This window comes from Pelophylax lessonae (assembly GCF_965119305.1).
Source record: "Pelophylax lessonae genome assembly, chromosome: 3".
In the NCBI taxonomy this organism is placed as follows: Eukaryota; Metazoa; Chordata; class Amphibia; order Anura; family Ranidae; genus Pelophylax; species Pelophylax lessonae.
In genome coordinates this window covers 381867431-381881358 of record NC_138770.1, presented here as the reverse complement: position 1 = coordinate 381881358, position 13928 = coordinate 381867431, and the positions used below count along the sequence as shown (strand labels likewise).

At 40.4% G+C, this 13928-nt stretch overlaps 1 protein-coding gene across 1 annotated transcript in view; it reads right to left on the bottom strand.

The window, feature by feature from the left end:
- Positions 1-9913: 9913 nt before the first annotated feature.
- The window catches only part of PRDM13 (PR/SET domain 13), a gene marked incomplete at its 3' end in the record, with an annotated part of 9273 nt that continues 5258 nt past the window's right edge, over positions 9914-13928 (bottom strand). The window contains exon 4 of the mRNA XM_082252602.1: positions 9914-11406. Coding sequence (XP_082108728.1) covers positions 9914-11406 — 1493 coding nt within the window. The remainder of the gene's footprint in view (positions 11407-13928) is intronic.

The following is a 13928-nucleotide window of genomic DNA, read 5'->3' as shown; positions in this document are numbered from 1 at the left end:
TCGTCCTAGGCTCTGCACACCAGAAAGTGACGTCACGGAGCGCATGCTCTGAAACGCGTCGCCACTCGTCCTAGGCTCTGCACACCAGGAAGTGATGTCACGGCCCCTGCACATGCTGACCAGCGCTATCCACTGCAGCTACGGACCAGGACAGTCTCCTGTCTCCCACAGGAGACCGCCGCTCTCTGCACCAGGACCAGCTCCGCTAGGGCTTAGAGGGACCCCCTGGATGTAAGATGCCCAGGACCTCCTCCAAAATTTGATGCCTGAAATCACTTTACTCTTGTGAGTAATATTGTTTTTATCCCACATTAAAGGTTTTTATTGCTACACTCAGATCGGCGCTTGGGTTTTTCTCTCCCCTTGTATTTCATGCAGGGTTGCTTCTCTCTTTACCGCCAGCAGCCATCTAAGTGGAACAGAACCTTTTTGGACTCAAATTGGAACTGATATACCCCCCCACCTCCCAGCCCAGTTAAGACTGCTCCAATAACACTGGCATTCTGCTTGCGCCAAATATCCCTCATTCTTGCTCTTGATATGCTGATGCCTTTGGAGTTTCCTTCACTGGAATTAAGGGCCTAAGCCAAACCTCTGAAAAACAACCCCACACCATAATCCCCCCTCCATCAAATGATTTGGACCAGTGCACAAACAAGGTCCATAAAAATATGGATGAGCGAGTTTGGGGTGGAGGAACTTGACTGGCCTGCCTGAGTCCTGACCTCAACCCAATAGAACACCTTTGGGATGAATCACAGCGGAGAATGCAAGCCAGGACTTCTCATCCAACATCAGTCCCTGACCTCATAAATGCACTTCTGGAAGAATGGTCATACATTCCCATAGACACACTCCTAAACCTTGTGGACAGCCTTCCCAGAAGAGTTGAAGCTGTTATAGCTGCAAAGGGTGGGTCAACTCAATATTGTACCCTACGGACTATGACTGGGATGCCATTACAGTAAAGGCAGGGGTCCCAATACTTTTGAAAAGTTAATGGGTTATGGCGCTGCTATAAAAACTGATGGTTGATATCCCCACCACTGTGGTTCAGTTAATATATTGTAAAGATATTTGAAATATCCTAACAAGGGTATATATCTATAGTTATTATACTGTAAAGGTCTTTTCTTTTTACAGTACTATTATAATTAAACCCTAATATTTCTAGTGCTTGGATATATTTAGAAGTGTCTGTGTGCTCCAAAGTGCTATACGTGCAAAAATGTATATACTGTATATTCATCTATATAACATGACTGGGTGCTTAAAAAAATATTTTTTTAAATGGGATAACAGTGTTTGGAAACCCACCACTCATTAGAGTTTCCCTGGAAATTTTTTGGGTTGTTACTCAATTTTTTATATGTGCTCTCCACTTTAAGTAATTTCTCCATTTCTATCTGATAATCTGCCTTATTCAGAATAACTAACCCTCCTCCTTTATCAGCTGGTCTGATTACTACTTTCTTTTTGTTTTCTAAGTCTTTATTAGTTTTCCCCACTTTTTCATATATTTTACCTTTTATAATCACTTATTTAATATCTTCTTCCACCATCCTTTTAAACACCTCTATACTATCATGTCCTGGATTTTTGGGATTGAATGTGGAGTTATTTCTTAACTTTGCATGTTGATATTCTGTGTCTCCTTGGATAGTTTCCCCCTTGTTTTTTTTAATAAATATTTTTAACTTCCTGGTGAATTTTAGAAGGTCTATGTATGTTTCAAATTGATTAAGATTAAGATTTTTATCTGAGGCATATTTCAATCCCAGATCTAGGATTCTCATCTCCTCTTCACTAAAACTGATGTTACTCAGATTAAAAATTCCTGCTCCTAATATTCCCGTCTTCTTTCTCTTTGCCCCCCCCCCCCCTTGGTTTCCTTTGGTGCGTTTCTTCCTTGCCAACCACACTGCCTCGGTGGGGGGGGGGGATAAGGTCCCCTCCATTCTTCTTCCCGGTTGGGCCTTCTTTGGTTCCAATGATTGTACCTGTGTTGTGGATGTCCATTCCCTTGATGTTGCCAGGCATTGCTGATTTCTTGGTACCTTTGGGTATTTCTTCCTTTGTAATTCTCTTGTCCCCAGTTCCTGTAGGTTAGTCAAGTAAATCCCTTCTATATTTTTTCTGCTTTTTTGTTTGTATATCTTTATTGTATTTCTGTATATTATTTTGTAAATCCTTCTCTTTCTCTTTGTATTCCCTGCTCTCTCCAAAGGGTGGGAGTTGATCCTTAATTTGTGTAATCCACATGTTTTCATTTATGTTGTCTCCTTTTGACTTGTAGTTTCAATAATTCCAGCTCTGTTTGGTTGAAAAATTTGAACCATTCTTCCACGTGTCTTGTCATTATTTCCATCATTGGGTGGTATGTCCCACCTTAACCTCCTGGGGGTAATTTCCCTCCCAGTATCACAATTAACTACATTGGAGGATATTTTTACTATTGCTATTTGGGACTGGTTGTTCATTGTAAGCACAGATTTAATTGTTGAAGCACTGTGAAGAGCACTTGCCACTTTTATTTGATGAAACTCTAATATTCCTTTTATTCATATATATTTATATTTTTATATTTATTTATTAACACTGTTTGTTCTATTTGGAAAATTATGAGTGGTGAGGTTTCCAAACACTGTTATCCGATTTAAAAAAATATATATTTTTTAAGCACTCAGTCACGTTATATAGATGAATATATATACATTTTTGCACGTATAGCACTTTGGAGCACACAGACACTTCTAAATATATCCAAGCACTAGAAATATTAGGGTTTAATTATAATAGTACTGTAAAAAGAAAATACCTTTACATTATAATAACTATAGATATATACCCTTGTTTATAATATTTCATATATCTTTACAAAGAGCAAAGAGAAAGAAAAAGAAGGGATTATTAGGAGCAGGAATTTTTAATCTGAGAAACATTGGTTTTAGTGAAGAGGAGATGAGAATCCTAGATTTGGAATTGAAATATGCCTCAGATAAAAATCTTAATCTTAATCAATTTGAAACATACATAGACCTTCTAAAATTCACCAGGAAGTTAAAAATTTTTATTAAAAAAAACAAGAGGGAAACTATCCAAGGAGACACAGAATATCAACATGCAAAGTTAAGAAATAACTCCATGTTCAATCCCAAAAATCCAGGACATGATAGTATAGGGGTGTTTAAAAGGATGGTGGAAGAAGATATTAAACAAGTGAATATAAAAGGTAAAATATGTGAAAAAAGTGGGGAAAACTATTAAAGACTTAGAAAACAAAAAGAAAGTAGTAATCAGACCAGCTGATAAAGAAGGAGGGTTAGTTATTCTGAATAAGGCAGATTATGAGACAGAAATGGAGAAATGACTTAAAGTGGAGAGCACATATAAAAAATTGAGTAACCACCCGAAAAATTTCCAGGAAAACTCTAATGAGTGGTGGGTTTCCAAACACTGTTATCCCATTTAAAAAAAATATTTTTTAAGCACTCAGTCATGTTATATAGATAAATATACAGTATATACATTTTTTCACGTATAGCACTTTGGAGCACACAGATACTTCTAAATATATCCAAGCACTAGAAATATTAGAGTTTAATTATAATAGTACTGTAAAAAGAAAAGACCTTTACAGTATAACTATAGATATATACCCTTGTTAGGATATTTCATATATCTTTACAATACATTAACTGGACCACAGTGGTGGGGATATCAACCATCAGTTTTCAAAGCAGCGCCATAACCCATTAACTTTCCATTTTTCCATAATACTTCCTTTAGGGGAAGGAGACGGGAGACGGGTGAGCAACAGCTTTATTTATTTATTGGCGTAGCTATACCTTTTGCGTGGGATTTAATTCAATCAAATATAGTCCCGATACTTTTGGTAATATAGTGTATGGTAAATGTCCCCTATGGCAGTGCCCAGAGTTTTATGCCTTCTCCATCCCAAACAAACCCAGCCCCTAGGGCCAGTTCATTTTTGTAGCGTGAGATCAAGGTGTCCGTTTATAAAAGAGAAAAAAGCCATGATCCTCAGGTTTATGTAATTGAGATGAGGAGCAGAGAACATGTGCTCTGCTTCTCATCACAGCACACAACCATTCTGTCACAAATGGCCAGTTTATAAAAGTGAGATCCAAAGATCTTACTGGCCATTACTCTGAAATATCTCATCCCAGATTCTCCAGCTCAGAGGTAGAGAATCAGGGATAGAAGCTGGTGCGATTAGAGGAAGAAGACTTCTTTCTTCCTATATATCAGTACCAGTGGGTTAAATAATATATATAGAGAGAGAGAGTGATATCTATATGTATGGATCTATATCTCTCCCTCTATATGTATAGATTCAAACCCAGGCAGGGTTCAGTCTAACCAGCCCCAGTGCGAGTATATTCTGAGAAATGTAAAAAAAAAGATTACAGGACTATTAAAGAATATGTTACCCCAACATTTTAACTTTCCTGATATGTGTCTGTGTTACCATGTATGCGAGTTAGAAAGGTGTCCTGTTCATTTTACATTGCTTCCCTTGTGTAAAATACCTGGTGATCCTGGCAGTCCTTCTGCTTTCCTATTTCAAACTGACCGCGCTAGGAATGAGAGCACATCAGTCAGTTTTATGGCTGTGCCTGGGAGAACAGCCTGCCTGTCCTCCAATGGCCAAAACTTGTGCTGACATGCCCCTCTGCACAGCCATTCACTTGAAAGATCAGTGTGCTGCTGTGTCTCCACTCCCACCTCCCCAAGCCCCTTATGCATCCGTCAACAGATGGTTTTTATGTATATGCACACATTTTGCCTTTCATTTGTATTTTAAACTGAACGGTTGGTTTTACAAGGTAAGGGTTTACATATACTTTAAAGGAGAAGTACAGCCAAACCTTGTTTGACGGTACTTCTACTGTGGATCACAGGAGTGCAGTTCCCTCTGCACTCCTGTTACCCGTTTTTAGCTGACAGTGGGCTGAAGCCTGCTGTTGGCTGATGTCACAGAGCCTGTCCAGGCTGGAGAAAGATTGTGACCATATTGTCAGGATCCACCAGGCACCTGAGTCAGACTCTCAGTGAGCCACTGAGAGTCTGAGCCAGAGCCAGCCGCTTCCGCCCCCTCCACAGTCCCATTTTAGTGAGTGGGTGGGATGAGAGCAGACAGCGATGACTGATAGTGACCAGCTCTCTGCTCATGGAGCACTGAGAACTGATCATTTAGTGGTGTTTGATCGCTCAGTTTTCAATCTTAGAGCCGGTAGGGACAGAGGCAGCATCGGACTGGTACTGCATCCACCTAGGTAAGTATGCTTTCTGAAAAAAAAAAAATTCCCAAACTTCAAGTAGCGAATGTGTATGGAATATATTTGGAGGATAAGAACGTTGTTTAATATTACTTTAAGGTTCACCAACAGATGTATCCTTAGAGATTGAAAATAAATAAAGATACTATTGTGCTGATTTTCTATGTGCTAGAAAAGAATGGTGGTTGTATTTCCTTTGTACATAATTGGGAATTCAAACTCATGCTTTACATTCACTAACAGTCATTTTGCAAAGTGAACATTCACTTTGCTAGTTGAACAACCTCTTCTTTAGTAAATCAAATGGCATGCACACTATATTGTCAAAGGTTTTGCGAAGCCTGCCTTTACACACACCTGAACTCTAAAGTGATAATAAAGTCTTGTTTTTTTTTCTTAAAAAAAAAAACATGTTATACTTACCTTCCCTTTGTAGTGGTTTTGCACAGAGCAGCCCCGATTCTCCTCTTCTGGGGTCCCTCGCCGGCGCTCCTGGCTCCTCCCTCCTGCCGAGTGCTCCCACAGGAAGCAGATTGCTATGGGGGCACCTGAGCAAAGCCACAGCTCTGTGTGTCCATTCAGACATGGAGCTGTGGTTCGGCCCTGCCCCCTCTCTCTCCTCATTGGCTAACTGACTTTGATTGACAGCAGCGGGAGCCAACGGCGCCACTGCTGTGTCTCAACCAATCAGGAGGGAGTGTCCTGGACGGGGCTCAGGTAAGTATTGGGGGGGGCTGAGGGGGGGATACTGCACACAGAAGGTTTTTTATCTTAATGCATAGAATGCATTAAGATAAAAAAAACCTTCTACCTTTAAAACCACTTTAAAGCAGAGTTCCACCCAAAAGTGGAACCTCCACTTATCTGATTCTTTCCTTTCTGGGGGAGCAGGTACCTGCAGGACCACGGCAAGGTATGTCACCAGTTCGGCCCCCCTCCCCCTTCCCCTGCTGCCGGGCCAGTAAGAAAGTGATGCGCAGTAGGGAACCAGCTGTGGTTCCGCAATACTTCACTGCTGGGTTCTTTTACCGGCAATGCCAGCGGCAGCACTTGACAACCGATGGAAACATCGGCTGGGGTGCTGACATCGCTGGATTCCAGAACAGGTAAGTGTTCTAATATTAAAAGTTAGCAGCTACAGTATGTGTAGCTGCTGACTTTTAATTTTTGGAGGGAGGGGACAGAATTTTGCTTTAGGCTGGTTTTACACTGCCGCAAGAAGCGGCTCATAGCAGGTGTCTGCTGAGTTCATGTTTACAATTACAGGTCTGATTTCAGTCTGAATTTTTAGCTGAATTCGGACCTGAAACAGACCAGAATCCGCACAGGACTCCTGTGCAATTCACACCGGAGCCGCTCCGGAGATATGTGAACCAGTGGCGGCTGGTGCTCCATGGGCCGGGGGGTGGCAGACGGACCGCACCATACCACCCCCCCCCCGGACCACACCAGGCTGCACACCATACCCCCCCCTGTCGCCAGCTCACTCATTCTGCCTGGACATGTGGAGGGAGAGCAGCTGCAAACGGCAGCAGCTTCTGCTTCTTCCCCTCAGTCTTGTGCGTCTCCTCCCTCCTCCTCCATGGCCAATGGCATGGCTTCTCCTTTCGGCCAATCGGGAAACGGGTCTCAGGACCCGCTTCTTGATTGGCAAGGAGGAGGATCCGTGTGACAATAGTCTATATTCATTCGCTATTGTCACACAACTGGGTGGGCTCGGAACGCAGTGCTCTGCTCCCCGAGCCCACCCTTTTTTTAGCCTATTAGAGCCTCTGGCTCTAATCACATGCTAAAAAAAAAAAAAAACCCCATTGAACTCAATGCGTCCGGCGCCCTGCGTGTAGCTTAAGGGGCCGGACGCATTGATAGGGGAGGCGAACTGACTCCATAGAGAGCTGATCACAATCTCCTGACATGGGAATTGCATGCGGGGAAACCCATATTCAATTAGTAGTAGTGTGAAGTGCCTTAATGGCATCACAGTCTTAGTGTTCAATATTGAGTTGGTCCATCCTTTACAGCTATACCAGCTTCAACTCTAAAGGGAAGGCTGTCCACAAGGTTTAGGAGTGTGTCTATGGGAATGTTTGACCATTCTTCCGGATGCGAATTTGTGAGGTCAAGCACTGATGTTGGACGAGAAGGCCTGGCTCACAGTCTCTACTCTAATTCATCCCAAAGGTGTTCTATCGGGTTGAGGTCAGGACTCTGTTGACAGCCTTCCTAGAAGAGTCTAAGCTGGTAGAGCTGCAAAGGGTGGGCCAACTCAATAGTGAACCCTACAGACTAAGACTGGGATGTCATGAAAGTTCATGTGCGTGTAAAGGCGGGCGTCCCAATACTTTTGACACTATAGTGTAGCTGCATGGATGCCTCATATGTATGAGAAAACTAAGAAAAAAAGGGAACTGGAGAAGAGTGCAGATATATCTGCTGTAGCTCACTGGCTTCTATGAAAAATGATCTCTTTGCCTTTAGTCTGTTCTGTATTATTCTGATTTTGACTCGCATGTGACAAGCTCACTTTAGACGACATTTTATGAAATTATGTTCATTAGGAAAAACATGAGAGCCATAATATATACCTAAATGGATTGACAGATATATGTACAAATCACCCCCTGAATCACAATTGCCCTATCAGCCTGCAGATTATATTTGAGATAGAATGAGGTCCTGCTGTACAATTATTCTGATAAAGCATGGCAATTCTATAAATAAATACGAGAAGCACTGCAGATGGATTTTTAAGGAAATAAATAAATAAAAATGAACATAAAGAATTAGAAATGTAAGGCAGCATAGTGACCCTCAGCTATAAGGGCCACTAAATGGACGATGCATGAAAACTTAGGGTTAAAAAGGAGGCTAATGCAAATTCCAGGGGTTTTGCAACAACAAAACCTATGATGACCAACAAAAACCAAACATGATGAATTTAAACCAATTGTATCGTATTTTTAGATGATCCATATTTTTATGTCTTTGTGATGCTTGCCAAATGTGAAACATTTATTAAACGGCCGTTAATTAAATGCAGAATCGAGACGTTCCAGATCTCTAGTGATTAATCATGTATTTTACATTAATAATCAATCGTATGAAAATGATACTGTTTAATCTTATCTAGGTTATTTTTAATGAACTGTATTGAATTATTGCTTTAAGTTTCTGTTGGTGATCGCTTCAATGGAACACCATCCAGACTCCAGTGAGATGTATCTAAACAAGGCTTGACGAAAGTATGGAGAAAGTGGTGCAGGTGCACATTTCGTTTTCAAAGGACAAACTAAAATTAGTTTGTCTATACGTTTATTTAAAAAAAAAAAAAAAGTCGCATAACAAACTCAACCAAAACCAAATAACTGCATTCAATGTACACCATCTTATAAAAAAAAGATATAGACAACTTTTATAATATCAAAGAGCATTTGTTACAACAGATAGGTGATCATATATAGGTCAGTTATATCTACATTTCATGGCAAGGGCTAGTCTGAGAAGACGATGGATTCATCCTTCATTAAATAAGATGGAGCTTATACACTGTTGATAAAGTCCTTCTGACTTGGAAAAGTCATCCTGGTCTAGGACCACTGCAGGGGCCCCCAAACTTGATCCTTAAGAACCTCCAGCAGGTCATGGTTTGGGAATAGCTGTCAAAAACACCAAGCCTTTGACTTTGTTTTACGGTGAAGAAAATCCTGAAAACATGACATTTTGGGGGTATTTAAGTGCTGAGGTTGTAAACTACTGCCCTATATAATAGGACTAGGAAGAGGGAGCAAAGTCACCATGGACTAGAGCCACTGCAGTCAGAATGCCCTATGTCAGTGCCCCCCAACCTTGGTCCTTAAGAACCACTAGCAGGTCAAGGTTTGGGAATAGCTGTCATAAACACCAAGCCGTTGACTTTGATTTATGGTGAAGAAAATCCTGAAAATATTACCTGTTGGGGGTATTTGAATGCTGAGGTTGGGAACTACTGCCCTATATAATAGGACTGGGGAGGGGGGGACAACGTCATCCTTGACTAGAGCCACTGCAGTCAAAATGCCCTATATCAGTGGCCCCCAACCTTGGTCCTAACCTCCTGCAGGTCATGGTTTGGAAATAGCTGTCAAAAACACCAAGCCATTGACTTTGATTTATGGTGAAAAAAATCCTGAAAACATGAAGTGTTGGGGGTATTTGAGTGCTGCCGTTGGGAACCACTGCCCTATATAATAAGACTGGGGAGGGGGGACAAAGTCCATCCTGGTCAGTACTGTTTTTATAGGCAGAATCTTTGTTAGAACCTTGACCCAGGATTTGTCCTCTCCACCCTGCTCATTAGACTCTGATAAAAAAGCACTGAAAAAAATGTAAACAAGATAGGAATCACAGCTGCTTATAGAGTGGAAAACCTTTCCTAAGTACTTATATTGCCTCCCACCCTCCCAAACACAGTCCTCACCAAGTCCTGCTTTCCCAAAAACCAGTCATTCAGTCCAAAGGATTATTTTGCTGTGTAGAAGCACATAAATAGATAAATCCTTTATAAACGTATAATACATATGCATATATTTATATAATTAGATATAATGATATAAAGTTGTGCTTTTAGTGACTCAGTGCTCCTTGTTTGTCCCAGTCTCTTGGTCACTCTGCTCATCAGTAAAACATACGTCCACATCACTGTCATTGTCCTCACTCTTGGTGTCTGCTTGGGGATAGGAAGGATCAGTGTGTAGGTCTTCCTTGGTGGTCAAGCTTTGGCCAGGGTGCCTTGATTTGACATGTCTTTCCAGGTCCCTTCTTCTTACCAGCACCTTCCCACAGTGCTCACAGCGATAAGGTGTGTTGCCCTCTGCGTGCAGGCGAATGTGCTTGTTGAGGTTACTGGGGTCCCCAAAGGGCCTGAGACACACCTTGCATTTGAGAGGTTTGTAGCCAGTGTGAGTCCTCATATGGATCTTTAGGCCGTATTTACGAGAGTACAGTTTGCCACAATAGAGGCATAAGTGGCCCTTCTTGGGCTTGCCAGTCCCAGGAGCTGTTGCCCCAGCTAGGCTTTCCAGTCGACCAGCTCTGCTTTTCTCTGCTGCTATTTCAGAGAGCTGGTGATTGTGCATGGCTATCTCACGATCTATGCTGGTGGTCAGAGAACCAAGTTCTGGATTCATGGCTGGTCCAGCATTGAAATAAGACTCAGGGTATTTGATCAGGTTGCTGAAATGGAATTTAAAGGGGTAATAGGGTGTGCTGTACAGAAGTTCCCCATTGTACACTGTGAAAGGCATGACTGGGATGTTACATTCCGCCGAGTAGGACTTGATGCCTTCAAACTGTGGGATGGAGAAACGTTCTGAGAAATGTAATCCTGGCTGGGCCATCTGGTTGTAACGACTGTTGGGTGACAGGCTGCTATGAATGCCTCGCTCAACGTGTTTGAAGGCTGAGCTTTCCTCCAGGTGGGACAGGATAGGGAAGCCCCTCAGGCCAGTGCTACAAGATAGGACAGTGGAGGAGCCATCACCTGGGTGGAGGTACTTGGAGTGGTGATTGCTCACTAGACCTTCACTTGATCGGCCAGGCTTGATGCCCCCTAAAAGTTTACTGAAGCCCATGCTGCCAGATTTGGTGTCTTCTCTAGTAGAGTCAACATGAGCTAATTTGGACAGTCCAGCTGGTTTGAAAGCCGACCTTAAGCCCGGATAAAACGTGACCCCATTGGCACCACATGGGTTAGCCACCACACCCAGAAACTGTCCATGGCTCCTGGCAGAGCTCACGCTCATGTCTAGGGCTCGGTCCTGCTCCTCTTTGCCAAGTGCCTTCTTGATGACCCCAAGCTTGCTTAAAGCTGGAGATAAGGAGGATTCCCTCTTAATGGAGTCTCTGCCATTGCTCTGCTGATGGCTCCCTCTGAGCGTTGGGGTGGGATTGGGGACTCCATCAGCCGTTTTAGGAGAAACGCTGAAAATGTCAGAACTTCTGACATGCTCGTTCCCGAGAAACCCTCTGCCGTTATTCAGCGCACAGTGGAAATGGATGTGAGCCTTTAATGTGTTTGGAAACTTAAATGTCCTCCAGCAATACCAGCAAATGTATCTTTCTTCTCCTGTTGAATAAAAAAAATAAATTAATGGATTACCAGGGCTAACATTGTCATTTTATGCTACATGATGGGGTTGATTTACTAAAAACTAGAGAGTGTAAAATCTGGTGCAGCTGTGCTTGGTAGCCAATCAGCTTCTAACTTCAAGTGGAACCTCCCTCTCTCAGTCAACACTGACTATTTTTAGGCTATGCTGCTAGCATTAATAAAAAGATAAGCAATATTAATCATATTATTTATCATATTAGCTTGTTTTAAAACTTTTTTTTTTTCATTTATTCAGGTTCTTCCTAGTTTCTTGCCTAGGCAAATGATGTCCTACATCCCAGGAGTCTTCTGGAGGGGAGAGCTTCCCTAAGCTAGGTGCTTTCTCCAGCATGCATGCTGGAGCTAAGGGCAGATGGATTCCAGGAAGTAAATGCTACATAAATTGTTTGCCCTTACTCAAGATAGCCACAGCCAGAAATGCTAGGGGGTGTTTTTCAAAGTGATTTCCAACAAACGAAAGCATGGGTGGGGGAGTTTGTTTCGAATAATAAAAATTAATTAAATAGTGTTTTTGGTTTGTGGTGCTCAGATGCACTGAAGATCCGCTTTCAGCTTGTTCAGTTGAGATTCGACAAAAAGAAAAAAAACACTGGAAGCTGATTTGTTATTATGCAAAGCTGCACCAGATTTTGCACTCTCCAGCTTTAGTAAATCAACCCCAATATTCTTATAATTAATCTTACAAATTCTTAGATGTGGTGGCTGTGTTAGTTTCCTATTTTCTTTTTTTCAACTTTAGAACCTAGCACTAAGACTTTTTTTTTTCAAGAGACTATGGTGCTTACACATATATATGTATTCAGCTTTTAATTTTTATGTAGAACATTTAGCCCAAACGTTTAAAAAAAAAAAAAAAAGATGTAACTGCTTAGAAAGTGTTGTTCTGGCCATTCGTTTGTACATTTTGCTTGTATAATTTCCCTTAGATTTACCAAAACCATGTATGAGGTCATACCTAAATACTTTCAATTTGTATGCAATCTGGCAGGCTCTTGCATTACATAGATGAAGGTAAATCTAAAGGATTATTATTACTAGTATACAGGTTTTATATAGTGCCAACAGTATGCGCAATGCTTTACAACATGAGGGCAGACAACACAGTTACAATACAATTCAATAACAGGAGGAATCAGAGTTCTCTGCTCGTTAGAGCTTGCAATCTAGAAGGCCATATATATATATATATATATATATATATATATATTCTTAATTTTTTTTTACCGATCCTTAAATGTGGTGGCTGTATTCCTTTTCCTTTCCTTTCCTCCCCCCCCCCCCTTGATTTTCACCTGGTGATCCAGCCAGTAGCACCAGCCTTATAGTCGCTCAATTTTATGAAGAAGTGACAGAGACACCCCTGGACAGCAGGGCGGAGTAGCTTTAGTTGGACAAATTAAAGATGAACTACAGCTACTGCTGACCATACATTATACAAATTTCCTGTTCTAATATATATATATATATATATATATATATATATATATGTGTGTGTGTATATTTATATATATATACAGAGAGAGAGCTATGTATTAGAAGAATATGACATTTGTATAATATATATATATATATATATATATATATATATATATATATATATATATATATATATATATCATGCTTGCCTTTCCTGATGAAGGATCTTAATAGATCAGAAATGTCGTTATTTTTGTTATTTTGATGTCTCCTTTATGAGTTTTTTACTCTCTTAACAAATATACAAGGTGCTGCATATTGGATCTATTTTGTTTATAAGATAGATAGATAGATAGATAGATAGATAGATAGATAGATAGATAGATAGATAGATAGATAGATAGATAGATAGATAGATAGATAGATAGATAGATAGATAGATAGATAGATAGATAGATCGATAGATAGATAGATAGATAGATAGATAGATAGATAGATAGATAGATAGATAGATAGATAGATAGATAGATAGATAGATAGATAGATAGATAGATAGATAGATAGATAGATAGATAGATCTATATATATGTCTATATATATATATATATATATATATATATATATATATATATATATATATATATATATATAAATCTATATATATATAGATATATAGATATATCTATATATATATAGATATATATATAGATATATATATATATATATATAGATATATAGATAGCTATATATAGATATATATATATATATATCTATATATATACCTTTTGTTTTTGCTTTAAACATGATCGTTTGCAGTTACATCTAAGTAAAAGAAGTAAGGGAGAAGAATCCTAGCTTTGTTATGCCCATAGTAACCAATCCTAAACCTGATGGTGGGTAACTAGGATTGGTGGCTAGGGCTGACACCTCCAGTTTCCTTCCACCACTATAGAAAATGAACAGCATATTGCACATCTGTATCCATCAAGTAGGAGTGCAGTGATAACAAATGGACAGTGAACCTGAGAACAGTGATCTGACCTGACTGGTGTCTCTAATTC